At 35.1% G+C, this 18,421-nt stretch overlaps 1 protein-coding gene across 1 annotated transcript in view; it reads right to left on the bottom strand.

The window, feature by feature from the left end:
* Nucleotides 1-17,557, bottom strand: part of LOC145241284 (thymidine phosphorylase-like) — a 39,717-nt gene extending 22,160 nt beyond the window's left edge. The window contains exons 1-2 of the mRNA XM_080104027.1: nt 17,128-17,557; nt 2,576-2,778 (exon numbers count right to left, since the gene is read on the bottom strand). Of these exons, the coding sequence (XP_079960153.1) occupies nt 2,576-2,778; nt 17,128-17,263 (339 nt within the window). The 5' untranslated portion in view covers nt 17,264-17,557. The remainder of the gene's footprint in view (nt 1-2,575; nt 2,779-17,127) is intronic.
* Nucleotides 17,558-18,421: the final 864 nt, after the last annotated feature.

Raw genomic sequence — 18,421 nt, 5'->3', positions numbered from 1 at the left:
TCTGAGGAGGAAATAGAGAGATGATTAGTGAATCTATTTGTCTGTGGAAGAAGGACCAGACTATCTCATTTACCTGAATAAGTAAGCCATCTCAGCTTCAGTTTTCCACATCACTATATAAGAATATCTCATCTAACTCCAGACATTAGTTGCATCACTATATAAGAATATCTCATCTAACTCCAGACATTAGTTGCATCACTATATAAGAATATCTCATCTAACTCCAGACATTAGTTGCATCACTATATAAGAATATCTCATCTAACTCCAGACATTAGTTGCATCACTATATAAGAATATCTCATCTAACTCCAGACATTAGTTGCATCACTATATAAGAATATCTCATCTAACTCCAGACATTAGTTGCATCACTATATAAGAACATCTCATCTAACTCCAGACATTAGTTGCATCACTATATAAGAATATCTCATCTAACTCCAGACATTAGTTGCATCACTATATAAGAATATCTCATCTAACTCCAGACATTAGTTGCATCACTATATAAGAATATCTCATCTAACTCCAGACATTAGTTGCATCACTATATAAGAATATCTCATCTAACTCCAGACATTAGTTGCATCACTATATAAGAATATCTCATCTAACTCCAGACATTAGTTGCATCACTATATAAGAATATCTCATCTAACTCCAGACATTAGTTGCATCACTATATAAGAATATCTCATCTAACTCCAGACATTAGTTGCATCACTATATAAGAATATCTCATCTAACTCCAGACATTAGTTGCATCACTATATAAGAATATCTCATCTAACTCCAGACATTAGTTGCATCACTATATAAGAATATCTCATCTAACTCCAGACATTAGTTGCATCACTATATAAGAATATCTCATCTAACTCCAGACATTAGTTGCATCACTATATAAGAATATCTCATCTAACTCCAGACATTAGTTGCATCACTATATAAGAATATCTCATCTAACTCCAGACATTAGTTGCATGTTATTGGCATTGTCTTTGTCACTGGGTATTTTTGTAGAAAAATGAATCGGCAATCGTTTATAGTAGTCTTGATCTGAAAAATTAAAACTTTTGGGAATATGGGAAGTTGACAAATTTGTGCCTATTTTCTGATGCCAAAAACGATTCTTTTAATTCTTTTTTTATTTGATTTTGTTTAAAAAGAAAACCTTTCACTGTTGCTAGTAATGATAAAATAATACTGATTTTAAACTAGCAGTAAAATAAAAATCTATAGATTATCACCCACAAGTGCATTTTTACATTTGAGAAAATATCTGCAAATCTAACACGTTTTTACAAAAATAAAAAAATTCTATAGTTAAATATTTAAAGATTTATAAAGAATAGGAATCGAGAATTGTATCAGAATTTTTTTTTTTTTTTTTTTTTTTTTTTTTTTTACAAACGAGTCACCACTTATCAGGGCTCAGGGGCAACTCAAGGATAAGGGTTAATGAGTGTACAATAATCAAAGGGAACATGTGGTAGTCATCGTTAATAGTGGAAACTTGGTAAAATGGATTACTTAAGGGGACGGTTCATCAAGAATTTGTTCACGTTGGACTTGAAGATGACCCTATTATAGTCAGTTGGAAAGCAAGAAAATGAACAGAGTTCCACAGCCGTGCAGTTCTAAGAAATAAGCTTTGTTCATGGAATCTACATTTAGATTTAAGCACAGATAAAGAGTGGGGGAAATTATTGATAGTGGTTTCAGCTAGACGAGTGTTTTTCGTGAAAGTCAGGCTAGGGGGGGTGGAACATAGATTGAAGCTTAGATGAGCACTTGCTATGAAAATTTAGTGCGGAATCTGTAATTGAATTGGAATCAGGAAAAATATTGAAATTGTCCAATCACTAATTTATAGGACTATCAAATACATGACAACCTGGTGCTTGTGCATTATATGTTGATATCTAAAAAACAAAAGTTAAAATAATGCATTTTAAGTAAAAAAACACATACTTACCTGTCATGTCAAAATTAGTAAAAATTCCAAAAATTACGAAAAATGATTGTGTAGAAAAATAATTATGAATAAAAATAAAATTAATCAAATAATGTAATTTATTGTACTTGTTAATTTTGAAGAGTTCTCAGAATTCAGGGGCAATAACTGTAGTTCATCAATTTGACCAAATAATTTTAATTCTTGGTCGGCCAATATGTCTATACATTTTGTTACACCTTATTTTTGTTATTTAAATAAATTATTTCATTATTATTATTATTTTCATTTGAGTGATTGTTTTTTCTGAAAAAGATTTTTAGAATGCCAAACTTATCTCCTTTGCTGTTAATAAATTTCTGCCATTTTAAATTAGAAAATGGCGGTTTAAGAACAGCTATGTTTTTATGTAAAAAATAGTTCTAGCAGAACTTTTACTCAGTCATTTTTTGTAATTTTAAAACGTTTTTTTTTACTGATTTCGACATCACAAGTATGTACATAGTGTTTTTAATAAAAATGCATTATTTTGATTATTTTTAGACAAGCACTTATAATGCACAAGCACTGACTGACAACCTACCACCACCACCCTCACATATAAAAACTTGCCTTCATGCCGCAAGCAGCCAAAGCTGGAGCTAAAACCAAACTGATCTTATCTCCCACTCCTCCAGTACTATGTTTATCCACCAGGCTACCATTGTACTGTTGGTCCCATTCGAGTTTACTACCAGACAAGACCATTGCATTTGTCAGATATGTTGTTTCAGAAACACTGATGTCTTTTAAGTAAATGGCTACCAACATGGCACCTGTAAATATAAAAGCATATACAAAGCAGCATTACAAAAATTTGATACACTAAGAATTTCATGTATGTAGAGCAAGTGAACAAGCACAAATCTAAATTGAGTAAAAGAAAAAGAAAAATTATTTGGTTCAAGCCTCCACTCTGCCAGCAATCCAGCATCAACCCAGAAGAGTTTGTTTTAAAACAAATAGACAAATATGTTATTACAACAAATATCTTTACAGAAAATATTTAATAGAAAAACCTTTAACATTAGCAATTTGTGGACTAGAATTATGGGACACATAATGAATGTCATAATTGTAGTAGGATTTAATGTAGATTAGTTAAATGGGAAAAATAATAAATTTATTTGATAAAAAATTCAACATTTGATAAAATAGGAATATTAGATTTAAATTTTTAAATTCTTTCAAATTTTTTTTCAACTGCCAAATTTAAAAAGGTCTATATTCAGAACATCTGAAAGTTTCACCTGGTCCTTGTGTTCGGCTGGATTGACAGGTCAGGTGCAGATTCAAGGTATTCTTTTGAATAAACGTGATGGTCATTGGTGTGATGCACATTATTAATAAACCCGAGGTGATTGAGAAAGTAGAGTGACTAAAGCAATCAGACTACAAATTTGTTGTGAAGGCTATTGTATTTTGATTGCTTGTCGTCCTTTACTGATGTTGTTACATGTTCAAGGTTTGTTACCAATTATGTTAGTGATGAATGTGCAAGTGTTGATATAAGTCGCATTCCATAGTAGCAATTTGTCATTATAAAAGGGCAGCACTGTTAAGCCATAGAGCTATTTGCCATTTATTCTGTCAAAATGGACTTATTGATGATAAACAGGCCAGTGATGTTTATAACCTGTTGTGCGACATAATAGCACTGTGACTTTCTACATAATAGGACATAGGGTCAAAACACATCAACTAACTGACCATAACATCTGTGAATGTGGCACACTCTCGAACCTGTGTGCAAAATCTGAGGCAATCATCATCAACTAGGTTTTCAATAGCTGATGACAGCAGGGCTTTTAGCCTATGCGCTTCTGTATTTCAAACTTGCAGTTTGAACACAAGCTAAAAGACATTGGTCATAGGATTTTCTTAATGATTCAACTCTGGTTTTTATTTTTTTTTTATATTCACGTTTTTTTACCACTTAGAAAATTTGGGACCATGCTTCAAGAAAGATTAACAAGATATTTGTTTATGCTACTGTAGTGTTGTAAGCAAATGAAGACGAAAAACAAAACCTCTTTCCAAGGCTTTATTGAACAAAATTCACAGCTACTCAAGCAAGAGAGAAAGAACTCAGTCTTTTAAAGAAAAAAGAACACGTGCAAAATCATGTGTCAAGAAACTGAATTTTCATATCTTTTTTTTTTTTTTTTTTTTTTTTTACACAGTGATCACCACTTATCAAGGCCCGGAAGCCACTCAGGGATAAGGGTTATTGCAAGTACATTACGTTAGTGTGGAGATTTGATGAAGTGTTTACTTAAGGGGGTGGTTCATTAGGAATTTGTTTACGTTGGACTTGAACACATCCAGGTTGTAGTCAGGTGGGAAGTAGGCAGACGGAACAGAGTTCCACAGGCATGCAGTTCTAAGAAAGAAGCTTTGTTCATGGAATCTACGTTTTGATTTAGGCACAGTTAAAAAGTGGGGAAAATTTTTGACAGTGGATTCAGCTAGACGGGTGTTTTTCGTGAAAGATTGGCGAGGGGGGACCAGAGATTGGATTTCAGACAAGCACCTGCCATGGAAATAACGATAAAACAAGGATAGGCTCGCAACGTCTCTTCTGTGGGAGAGAGGTTGCAGGATAGAGAAAAGGGCATCCCCCACTAAGCCACGAAGTCTATTTTGTACTCTGTCAAGGCAGGATAGGCTGTTTTTTGCAGCTCCTGCCCAGATATGGCAACAGTATTCCATCCTTGGACGTACTTGGCTTTAAATGAAAATATAACAGCTACATTTAAACTTCTGCATATCAGTACAGTTAGGTAAGCAGGTAGTAGGAAGGGAATTCCAAAGTTTAGCTATTTGAGAGAAGAAACTATTAGAGTAGAAAGCTTTGTTGCCTTTAAGGGATCTCAACAGTGAAGGGGTGAGATTTTGTTGCTAAGTGGCTTTGTTGGGGATATGTACGATGAGGGGACACAAGTGCAACGAGTTCATCAGAGCATTACTTTGATGATATCTTCTATTTCTCCTTCTGCTTTGGAATGATGAGGCCAAACTTTTTTCAAATTAGACATTAATTAGTTGATAAGAGATTTGGATATTTTGTATAAAATACTCTCAATCAGATCCTAACCAACACAGATGTGTAGGTCGGCAATGCAACGTACCATCGTACTGTCACTGCTAGTTTTCAACTTTGCCTCAGAGCCAACAAGACCACAACAGTATGGAGGTGATGACCGTTAAGTGATTAATGACATGAACTGCCAACCTGGGTGTGCCAAGTTCAAATCCAGTTCATTACAGAGAAACACTTTCATTTAGGGATGTTGGCAAACTTCACAGTGACACTGCAGCAGAACTTCATTTCGATCTCACATTTTGCAACTTAGAGTGAATGCAAGATGAAGTTAGAGAATTTGCAAAAGATAAGGCTTTTTATTTTTCTGAATTCCTCACTTGTTTATTAAGTACTATGGGGGGGCTATGTCTGGTCGTAAAATATGCTTAAATATGATATTTTAATTTGTCCAAATTTCGTATATTTCATTATAGAGTCATAATTTCAAAGTATTTGAGTGCCATCAGCTAGAATCGAAACTGAAAGCAAAACTGTAGCATTCAGAGCTGGTGACGTTACCACTGTACCAACGTGACACGTATATGAACTGATAAAAAATTAAAAATAAACTAAGATTAATGTACAAAATGTATGACAATTTTTCAATTTTGATCCATTTTGATTTTATTTTTGAAAAGATAGAGCTTGAAACTATGGAGACAGACATATATTAGATTGTAAAGTTGTATATTTTCATTCTTTTTGAAAATTTTAAAATACTTTTTTTTTCTTTGAGAAAATGTGTTTTTAAATGCAACAAAGTCAATGCTGGCTGTATGTGTTTCTTGCTATCTGATATTAAAACTCCTCTCCCAAAATAACGGGAAAATTCTTTTCTAGATGTACGAGGTGTCTTCAATAAGTTCAATAACTTTTTGTACAAATTGTCGTTGACTCTTGAAAATTTAGTATTGCTATGGACCTTATGAGATGTCTGACCAATTTTTATGATTTCTGGTTCAAATGAACAGCTAAAACAGGAATTGGAATACATCCAACTAAAGCCTGATGAATTTCAAAAATGCAATCTGGATGTAAATGACACTTTAGAAGAACGACATGCATTAAAACTCTGCAACATTAACGTATGGAATGCTTCAGATTGCTTTTGGACCATTTTGTATGGATCAAACGTCAGTTTCAGAGTAACATAAGAGATTCCAGAAGGCATGAAGTCTGTGAGGAATGATGAAAGGTGTGGGAGGAGTAAAGAAGTCAGAACACCAGACTTGATTGGCCAAATAAAGAATTTCATGTCTAAAGATCATCGTGTTTCTATAGAAACAATATGCACAGTTTGATGTCAGTGTGGGAACTGTACACAATTATTTGTGAGGATCTGAAAATGCGAAAGATTTGTGCAAATGCACCAGTCCACAACTCCATCTTTGTCACAGACTATTTAACCAACTCTTTTCTAGATGTAGTGTTGAATAAGATAGATATTTAGACTCCACCACAACTGCCTGTATTTGCTTTGCATGACAGACATTTTAAATCCTTATATCCCCTAAATGTTATCCTAATTCCTCTGTGTATTCCAATGTATATTTATACTGTATCTTGTAAACTATGTTCAGATCATTTCTTCTGATCCAAGTTGATAAAAACCAATTGGCTTACTCCCCAAGTTGCTATAAAATGACATACTTTGTATTTTGTACTTATTATAGGAAGGGAACTTATCTTCTATTCATTATAGGAAACGAACTTATCTTCTATTCATTATAGGAAGCGAACTTATCTTCTATTCATTATAGGAAGCGAACTTATCTTCTATTCATTATAGGAAGCGAACTTATCTTCTATTCATTATAGGAAGCGAACTTATCTTCTATTCATTATAGGAAGCGAACTTATCTTCTATTCATTATAGGAAGCGAACTTATCTTCTATTCATTATAGGAAGCGAACTTATCTTCTATTCATTATAGGAAGCGAACTTATCTTCTATTCATTATAGGAAGCGAACTTATCTTCTATTCATTATAGGAAGCGAACTTATCTTCTATTCATTATAGGAAGCGAACTTATCTTCTATTCATTATAGGAAGCGAACTTATCTTCTATTTATTATAGGAAGGGAACTTATCTTCTATTTATTTTTAACTTAAGAAGGCAAAAGGACTTTATTTAAGTGGATACTTAATATGCATAATCTATATCAATATTTATATCTATATTGGATAGACAAATTACCTAAAAAAAAAAAGAAGTGGTAGTAGGCAGGCAGGGTCGCACCCATACCGCGAAGGAGGAAAAGAATGGGGAAAAAAAAAAAAAAAAAAAAAAACGTGATGTCTTTGCCGTTGCGGCCATCGCCAAACTGGAAGTGGTAAAGGTTTAAATTAAGGCTAGTCAATCGAAAAGAGGGGATGACTTTTGAAAATATCGGAAAAAAAAAAAAAAAGCGACCCCTCCCTGTAGAAAAGTGCCCAGTTGAGGGTGAAGGAATTAATGTTTTTAGCCAATTTTTCGATGTTTATCGTCTGAAGGGTCAAGCTTCAAAACGATACAAATCTGTCACCTCTATTGAAAGACATACAAACATACATACACTTAGACAGGCGAGATTTATATTATTGATGGGTCATGATTTAGATAGTATGTAGACTTGTGTTATGGAGAGGCAAGGTGCGAATGAACTCATGTCCGGGCCGACAAAAATGGAACCCAGGAATTGTGATGACCTGGAGATGACGTAATTCGGTCGTGGATCAGACCAAAAGCAAATGCAGGGCTGGTCAAAATATGGATCAATGACGTCAATTGATTTATGGGTTAACAGGTTGAGGAAGTCCATAAAAGTGAGATGGTAAACAAAACAAGGCAGAGATGGAGAAAGAGACAGCCGACGAGGAACTGCCTGTCACGTTCGCAACCCACACCTCTATCACCACCTCCTCCACTGCCACATTGAGTGTATATTAATATTTCCTAAATAAACCAAGTCTGTTTTATAACAAAGTGTCTCGTTATTCATTGATAAATGAATCAGCTGTCGTTTTAATCACTAGACGATTTAAAACAGACACTATATGTAACACTTGTTTTTAATAAGAATATATTCAATATTTATTTACTTATATATATATTTGGTAGTCACATTCTTCATTCAACATGATGGTCTTGAAAAAACTTTGTTTCGCATATGTCTGGTGTCACTTTTTTGTATTATTTTATTTGTTATTTTGTAAAATATTAAATCCTTTTTGTACATTTTGTACTGAATTTATGTCAATCGTTTTTTATTTATTTTTAGTGCAGTTTTTACAGCTGCACATGTGCAGGAATAAAATTATCTTAAACATAATTCAAGCAGTTGTTAGTTCTTTCAAGCAGATCAAGAAGCTAAAGGAATCAGATAGACACTAACCTAAAATTTACACTCTCCTTTTCCACTTTTAAACCATATCTTCCAAGATCTTAATTTTACTCTTTATTGAGAAATGTAACTTTATAGCAGATACTTATTATCCTTAGTACTAACTCAATCCTAACTACCCATGCAGAGGTGTAGAAATACCTGGTTTAGTGAGTTTTTTTTTTGTGCTGATGGACCCATAGATCTCAGCAACTCATCCATCTAGAAGGAAAACTGATGCTAAACCTGTGCCACTGATCCATACGTCTTGACACCAAATAAACGGTGGAGAGGGGCCTCTTTAGTTCTGGTCAACAACCTTCCTAGAGCTGGTATCTTAATCAAATTACCGGTTTGTAAACCTAAATTGCTTAAGAAGTAGGTAGGCTCTGCCTATCATCCGGCTTCCATACTTCTTTGCCTATTAGCCAGGCACAGAGGTATGATTAAAAGGATTCAGCAGAGACACCCAGTACTTGGCCTCGTTTCTTGACTAGAGTAATGAACGCTGTCCTTCCACTTCCTAATTCCCTTCCCTGAAAACTTGGCATCTTGGGGGTGCCTCATTATCACATATGTTCACGCAATTGGACTGAGCAACTCTTGTCTGGCAAATTTAAGCGTACCAGTTTGACAGTTTGTCTGGCTGCTGTATTTTGACTGACAGTACAGGAGACCTAACTTTTTAGTAGTACTTAGAGTGGCTGCTCTATCATTAGTTGCATAATATTGGAATGGTTGTACTGCCATGTCGTACATGAAAATAAAATCTGCATTGATCTCCAGTTGGCTTTCCAGAGGCCCAAATCCTGTCGACGAGAAGTCAGTTGATGGTTTACTTGTGTTGCAGGTTTGGTATCACGCACATCCAATTCATTCAACACCTCTCATCCAAAAACTGAAACTATGAGATGCCTTCAATAAGTTTCCAGACTTTTTTGAACAGGCATTTAAAATTAGCATGAGATGACTGACCAATTTTTATGATTTTAGGTTCAAATAAACAGCTACAGCAGGAATTGGAATACATCCTACTAAAGTCTGATTGTCACAGTTGGTGAATTTCAAAAATGCAATCTGGATATGAGGATACTTTAGAAGAACGATATGCAATAAAATTCTGTTTTAAACTTGGAAAAAATGTCACAGAAACGTATGGAATGCTCTAGACTGCTTTTGGATTACCTTACATGAATTGAGCATCAAATATTGAGTGGCATAAGAGATTCAAGGAAGGCAAGAAGTCTGTGAGGGATGATGAGAAGTGTAGGAGAAAAGAACCGTCATGTGACTATAGAGACAAGTGCACAGTTTGATGTCAATATGGGAACTGTACACATAATTATTCGCGAGGAACTGAAGATGCAGAAAATTTGTGTAAAGTTTGTCCCAGGGATGCAGTCCACAACTCCATCCTTGTCACAGACTATTTGACAAAGACAGGCATCAAGACTCTTTCTATAATCCTGACCTTACTCCCTGTGACTTTTGACTATTCGTTAAGTACAAGGAAAGCCTTAAAGGCTGTCATTATGAGACAATTGAGGAGATGAAAGAAGCTGTGATGAGGGTCATTGACACATTCTCACAAAAGAAGTTCCATGCGGCTTCCGGAAGTTGTTGGAATCGTATAACAAATGCATTGCAGCCGGAGGAGATTACTTTGAATGGGGAATAGAGTTTCATGTGTGTACTATCAATAAAAGTGCCCATATGAAAAAAGTCCAGAAACTTATTGAAGGGAGCTTGTATTAAATAAAATGACAGCTCAATCAAAACATACACTCAAACAAAATCAAATCGCCTCCTTCGTCGAGGTTTGCATCACAAATATACACTGTCATAGAATCATTTGTCCCTAGATATCTTAGCGCTAAGTGAAACTAACCTACACTCCTCCATCGCCTTTAATCAAGTACAGTGGTCACGGAGAGACTAGAATGTAGTGATCATCAGGGATAGAATTTGGGTAGAATTTGATTATTTAGGGGAACAGCTCAACAAGAACTTGTTTACATTGGACTTGAAGACGACCATGTTATAGTTAGCTGGAAAGAAGGCCATCAGACCAGAGTTTCACAGGTGGACAGTTCTAGAAAATAAGCTTTGTTCATGGAATTTGCGTTTAGATTTAGGAACAGATAGAGAGTGAGTAAAATTATTGATAGTAGTTGTAGCCAGACGAGAGTTTTTTTTTTTTTTTGTAAAAGAGTGTCATAAATTCAAGCTCAGACAGGCAATTGCTATGAAAATAACAATAGAGCAGAAACAGGCTTACAGCGTCTCTTCTGTGGGAAAGAGGTTGTAAGGAGGAGAAAAGGGCATCACCTACTATGTTTTGAACTGTCAAGGAAGGATAGGATTCTTTGAGCAGCTCCTGCCTAAATGTGGCAAAAGTACTCTATTTTAGGATGTATTTGGCTTTTAGATAGGTATAGAATTTAAGGGCCAAAGTGCTGTGTTCGGAAGTGAAGGTATAAAATCCTGACCTCCAACAACAAGGATCCTGTCCTAAGGCATCACGAGTCGCCACCTACGGTCAACAGATGGCTCCATTGAGGGACTTTTACCCTCTGCAAGGGGGCAGTTAATGTAGACCTCACTAACAGCGCCTTTAAATGTATAAAGTTTTTATGTTTCAAGTTCTTCAAGCATTTTCTTGTGATGTTTGTTTTAGTCATTTTGTTTCATAAACCTTTGCGTCATTCATGTTGCATCTGGTCATTTTGTTGAAGGTTTTTATTCAAGCTCTTTGTATCTTCAATCGCTAGTTTATAGTGTTTGGTTTGGTTGTTTTGTAGTAGATTTTGTTGTTTTAGTTCTCTGCCCTGCAGAACATGACTGAGTTTTGCAATGGGAGAAGGAAAAGTGTTACAGTATTAATGTTTGATACATTTTTAGTTGGAATACCAGTCAGGAAATGATGGGGGAGATAGAAAGAGAAAGGGGAAATGGGAAGAAGGAAAAGGGGAAAGGATGGTTGTTGTTTTTCAGTTTTGCAGAACATAATTAAGTTTTGCAAAAGGAAGTAAAAAAAACCCAAAAAGCAACAATGTTAGGTGCATTTCATCTCAGGAAGCCAATATCTTCAGACAGTCTGATCTGGTAGCACCAATCTTAACAGGGGCTTTGTTTCTAGAGCAATAGCTCAACATATCAGAGTATGGCATAAAGGTCTACTTTATAAAATCGCCAGCTATGGAATAGCTGGAAACATTCTCTTGATTATTAAATCCTTTTGCTTTGATAGGCTTAGAAGAGTTGTCGTTAATGGGCAGAAATCGGAAACATTTAGTATTAATGCTAGTGTCCCTCAAGGTTCCATCGTGGACCCAACTCTCTTCTTGATCTTCATCAATGATCTCCCAAATCACATTCTTAGATCATTCATAGACAATCTATGACAATGTTTCAAAGGCCAGCAATGACCAAGACCTTTCTGATTCTCTCTTTTCTAATCTTGAGTACATGGTGCAATAGGTGTATCAGAATTCTTGTAGGAATTTTTAATACCCCTAACACGAAACTTTTTTTTATTTTTTTTTTATTACATTTTCACCCCAAACAAGGCAAATTACCACTTTGGTGTAGGGGGCTACTATCAGGGGCAACAACTACTGGGGTACTATGTAGGGATTTGGGCAGCAAGGTGTCGGTTCACGTTATACTTGAACTTCTCCACGTCAGTACTGTTGGGGAAGCAGGGACCTGGAATGGAATTCCAGACTCTAGCGGTTCTGGGGAAGAAACTATTGGAGTAAAATATCTTTTACATCTAGGGATATCTACAGTGTGGGGGTGGGATTTAGCAGCCTGCCGGGTTTGTCGAGGGTGCACACGTCGTGGGGGCACAAGTGATTGCAGTTCGTCAGAGCATTCACCACTAAAATACTTGTAGAAAAGGCAGAAGGATGCAACATTTCGTCGATGGGACAGAGGCTGAAGCTTAGATGCCAGTTCAGGGCCTATCAGGTTTGCGACTCTTTTGAACCTTGTCAAGGAGCGAGAGACTAGTAGCAGATGCACCAGCCCAGATGTGGCAGCAATACTCCATACATGGGCGAATGGTGGCCTTATAGAGGTACAGGATACTTTCGGGTGTTAGTAGTTTTCTAGCACGGTAGAGAGAGCCCACCTTTCTTGCAGCGGCCCTGGCAATGCCTTCTCGTAATTTCTCTGTTAAAAATGGGTTATTTATTTTCTTTATGGATTATACTTCCAAAATAAACTATTAAAGTTGTTTTAAAAGTAATAGAAATATTTTTTTTTTTTTTAAAACAGTAATGAATTTTACGAATTCAATATTTTTCAATTTTTAAACTTTAAAAATCTATCAAAATTTTTCTATTGATTCTATTTTTACAATATTTTCAGGGTCAATGTAAAATTTTATGTTCTTTCCAATAAACCGATTATAATATTTTAGACAAATGTTTTTTTTTTTTAAATTCACGCCCCCCCCCACCATTTTCAAGTTTCTATTAAAAAGTAAATAATTAATTTACTCACCGAAAAGTAAATAATTAATTTACTCACAAATTGAAGAGAAAAGGTCAATAAATAATATCTTCAAATTTAAAACAAAAAAACGTAGTGTTTTTAGAATTTTACCTGTAAAGTTTGAAGTTTAAAACCTTTTTTTTTTTTAAACCACTTTATTTGTTTTTTCTTTTTTAATGGAACCTTGGTCCTTGCTCCTTTAATTGAAAAAAAAAATTAGGGCTTGAATTACATTTTTCAAGGAGTTATAAGCTTGGAAAGATGGGGTGGAATTATTCACTATTTTCACGAATAATAATGGTGCAATAGGAAAAAAAAGGTGGCTGGTTAATTTTAATGCATCGAAAACAAAGCTCCTCTCTTTTCATTATAATCACTCCTACCCCCATCTGGCCCTAACTGAAAAGAATAGGTCTTGCCTTGGAGAGGAATCATGTTTTGACAAGCTTCTTGTCAAAAAAAAAAAACACTCGACTAGCTACAACCACTATCAACAATTTTCCCCACTCTCTATCTGTGCATAAATCTAAATGCAGATTCCATGAACAAAGTTTCTTTCCTAGAATTGCCCGTCTGTGGAACACTGTTCTGCTGGACTGCTTTTTGGCCAATTACAATATGGTAGCCTTCAAATCCAATGTAAACAAGTTCTTGTTGAGCCGTCCTCATAAATAATCAAATTCTATCCAATTTATACAATTAGCAATTACTACACTACCACCTTACATTAATTAATCCTAATCTTCGAGTGGCCTTCGGGCCTTGATAAGTAGTCACTATCAAGTATTTAAAAAAGAAAAATTCCAAATTGGCATTCTTCCTAGAAATTTGATTAAATTATCTCCCTTTAACTGTTCAGACATAGTGGATTAAAACATCTCCTTTTTGGGGAATGGGATTTTATTCATCTACAAATTTATCAACATTTATTTCAATATTACGTTTTCAAATATTCTCTGGTATGCTTTAAAAAATATATGCAAAATGTAGAATGTATTATTAATGTCCTTTCGAGCATGTGTATTTAAAAAAAAAATTTAATTTCCCTAAAACGTATATAAAAAGCCCACGATTTTAATTTCATAGAGAACATCTTCAACGGATGGAATACTGTTGCCATATCTGGGCAGGAGCTGCTAAAAACAACCTATCCTGCCTTGACAGAGTACAAAATAGACTTTGTGGCTTAGTGGGGGATGCCCTTTTCTCTACCCTGCAGCCTCTCTCCCACAGAAGAGACGTTGCGAGCCTATGCTTGTTTTATCATTATTTCCATGGCAGATGCTCGTCTGAACTCCAATCTCTGGTCCCCCCTTGCCAATCTTTCACGAAAAACACCCGTCTAGCTGAATCCACTGTCAAAAATTTCCACCACTCTATATCTGTGCCTAAATCAAAACGTGGATTTCATGAACAAAGCTTCTGTTCCGTCTGCCTACTTCCCACTGGACTACAACTTGGATGTCTTCAAGTCCAACGTTAACAAATTCCTAATGAACCGCCACTTAAGTAAACACTTCATCAAATCTCCACACTAACGTAATGTACTTGCAATAACGCTTATCCCTGAGTGGCTTCCGGGCCTTGATAAGTGGTGATCACTGTGTAAAAAAAAAAAAAAAAAAAAAAAAAAATCCTTTATTTTATTTATTATTATTTCCATCAAATTAAAAAAAAAAGTTTCCATTTGGGTTTCCTCAAACATTGTATTCTGTTAACCCTGTGGATGTCTAAAAAGGCGAATCTAGCAAACCTGTATTCCAGTGAAAAAAAATTCGAATCTCAGACGAGATTTTTCTTGGAAAATTTTAAACATCTCGTTTTGATATTGAGGCAGAAATCATTTTCCAAGAAAATCTTTTCTTCCAAGAAAATCTTTTTTTTCCAAGAAACACTGTTTTCATTTGTGGTCGTGTGTTACGTTCTTTCCTTTGGCTCAAAATTTCTTGTAATTCACCCCCCCCCTGCAATAAACCTTAACTTTTTTGCGCCAACGCCGGTGTTGGTTGGTTGGTTGGTTGTTTTACGGCATATCAACCCCTTTTCAGGTTATTTAATGCCGAATCTGGTGATTTTGAAGAACGATTTTTTAATATAGTATATTTGTTTTTTTTAAGTCGTATTCTATTTAACCCATAGTTGGGACCCTAACAGGTGCTACCACTCCGGGTCAGAGTGGACCTGGGAGCAATGGCAATTAAAGGGTGGCTCCACACTCTCTAAGGCCTGCAAGCTGGGGCCCTCACCATCGGATATAGTTTAAGGTCATATCCAGGACCACGCCGGTGTTGGGGAGAGGGGATTCCAGTTACATGCTCTCTATAAATATTTTTTTGGCGTTTTTTTCGTTATTGGAAAACAAGATGGCCGCCAGTGAAACCGATAGTGATTACGTTGGATACCGAATGTCTTCAAATACAGACCACTACTTGTTTGCGCGAAAATAAATGCGATATTTGTTCTCAGCATACCTGCAAACCTTTGAAAGTCGACAAATGAATGAATGCTGAGAGGTCGGTAAACTAAAACTTTCCTCGGTAAAATATTACATTAAAGCCCGACTCACGCTCGTATATAACAAACTATTTTTTTGTAGATTTCGGTGTGCTAAAAACGAATTTGCAAACCGTTTCCGTCGCAAAATAAAATAAATAAAATAATAATAATAATAATAATAAATAATAAAAAAATAGTTTTCATGATATGAAGAAATTACTTTTTCAAAGTAAATTTAACTTAAAATGAGCACCCACCTTCGGGACACCTGAGAGAGGGGGCATTTTTTTTTTTTTTTTTTTTTTAGTGTTTATTGGCTAACAGGTTTTTTCGCTTTCTTTTTCTGTTTTCATCTTTCAATAAAGACACGAGGAAATCAAATTAAAAAAAAATGGTATTATTTTACTTGAAGGCTCGTCTCACATTCGTATAGAAAAAAAGAAGTTTTTTTTTTTTGTAGTTTTCGATGTGTTTTAAAAGAATTTGGTAACCGTTTCCGTCGCAAACAGCCAAGCCATTTTAAATTTTCGCAAATACTACATTGTGACAAATCAGTTTGGTACGCGAGTGCACATTTAACAGCCCCTTTTTATGCTCGCGCATAAAGGAAGGCTCTGGCTAGGCTGGCTGTGAAATGGAAAATAGTCCCAGAGTTAAGGGGTTAATACCATACAAACGGTAAATTTGCGACGGAAACGGTTACCATATTCTTTTAAAGCACACCCACCCCACACCGAAAACTACAAAAAAAAATTTTTTTTTCTATACGAATCTGAGACGAGCCTTAAAGTAAAATAATACAGATTTTTCCTTATTTTTTAATTTCTTCGCCTTTATTGAAAGATGGAAAAAGAAATTGAAAAAAAAACTTTTAGCCAATAAACACTTAAAAAAAAAAAAAAAAAAAAAAAAAATGCCCTCTCTTTCAGGTGGCCAGAAAGTGGGAGCTCATTTTAAGTTAAATTTACATGGAAAAGTGATCACCTACTTTTCGAAAAAGTAATTTCTTCATATAATGATAACTATTATTTGTTTTTTGTTTTGTTTTTTTTTGCGACGGAAACGGTTTGCAGATTCGTTTTCAGCAGCCCGAAATCTACAAAAAGTTATTTTGTTATAGACGAACGTGAGATGGGCCTTCAAGTAAAATAATACCCCATCCTCCTCCTCACGCCAAAGAGATTTTTCTTTTTAAAGCGATCCTGTGTGAACATTCTTAAAAAACTTGTCGAAAAAATATTTTAGAATTTAGAGTGGGAGATTACTAATTTTTATATATAAATTTAATGTAAAATGATTCTCAATTTCCGGACCAAGACCATTCTAATTTTTTAGAGCAATAAACTAACTTTTTACCACTAACCCTAAGTCCGAGTAGCAAGTTTGTAAAACCTAAAAACCACATGTAATCGCTTAAAGCACTACCATAAAAACCGCACAGAATTTAGAGAAAAAAAAAAAATGCTTAACTGCCTCGAAATGCTGGAATGACCCGGAGAAAGAGATCGTTTTACATTAAATCTATATCTGAAACTGAGTCCCTACTTTAAATTCTAAAATATTAAATCATTTATTTTGTGCAGTTTTCTTTTAGAGTTTGCACGTAATCGTCTGCAAACAGTAGAAACTTGTTTTGTTGGTATGTGTGGATGTTAATCAACCATAAAACAGAAAACTCACCTATTTGGGCTTCGGTTAGATACTTTTTGCTAGAGACATCTTTGACAAAAGCTTCTATTTCTTCTTGAGTCAGTTCTTTTCCGTCCATCTTCTTCCGAATTATGTTCGACATAAATCTCGTCGTAATAGTCGTCATTTTTTTTTTTTTCTTTAATTAATTATACGAACAAGAACTTGTTGCTTAAATGAAAAAGTGATTAAAAAAAATAGTTTTTTTTTTCTCTGATAAAACTTGCGCGTGAGTTGGAGGACGCGGAGACACGTTTACGGTGTGCCGTGACGTAACTCAGCTGATGATTGTGGATTGCGTGAGTGAAGTAGCGATTTAAATACTTCATATAAAAACGATTTTCCTAGAATCCATGCGACCATGATGCGACGTGGGAAAAAAAAAAACGTGCGTAGATTATTACACAACCAACTAGAAAGTTCAAAGTTCGAGAGGACTCGCCCCTTTTCGTCGAAATGGGAGAGAAAAGTGGCTAGAAAAAATAAACTAAAAAAACAAAACAACAAACAATAATCTACACCATTTCGGTGCTTATTAATAAGAGTTGACAGATCGATTTTTTTTTTATATCTGTTGTTTTAAACAAAAAAACAACCGTTCTTATTTAAATGTCATGTCGAAAATAGTAATATATCAAAAAATTACGAAAATTCATCGAGCAGAAAATTATTTATAGTTAAAAGTAATTTTTACGGATAATTTGGGAGGTAATTACATTTTTCTTAGATGTGAGTATCTTGAAGATTGCGATTTTAGGGGACATAGTTTTTTTTTTTTTTTTTACAAAGGCATCACCACATTATCAAGGCCCAGAGGCCACTCAAGGATAAGGGTTAAAGAGTGTACAGTAGAAATTGGTCAATATAGTAATCATTAGTAATGAAAATTTGGTAAATTTAATAACTTATATGGAACGGCTCATCAAGAACTTATTTACGTTAGACTTGAACACAACCATATTGTAGTCAGCCGGAAAGCAGGAAAACGGAAGACAATTCCACAGGCGTGCAGCGTGCAGTTCTAAGAAAGAAGCTTTGTTCATGGAATCTACGTTTAGGTTTAGGCACAGATAAAGAGTGGGGGAAATTATTGATAGTGTTTACAGCTAGACGAGTGTTTCTTGTGAAAGTTTGGCGAGGGGGGACCATAGATTGAAGCTCAGTTGAACACTTTCCATGAAAATAACGATACATCAGAGACAAACTCGCAACATCTCTTCTGTGAGATAGAGGTTGCAAGGAGGAGAAAAGGACGTCTCCTACGAGGCTACGAAGTCTATTTTGA

Source organism: Euprymna scolopes, chromosome 20 (genome assembly GCF_053919585.1).
Source record: "Euprymna scolopes isolate OS-2025 chromosome 20, ASM5391958v1, whole genome shotgun sequence".
NCBI lineage: Eukaryota > Metazoa > Mollusca > Cephalopoda > Sepiida > Sepiolidae > Euprymna > Euprymna scolopes.
The sequence above is the reverse complement of the archived record's forward strand: the minus strand, read 5'-3'. Positions and strand labels throughout refer to the sequence as shown.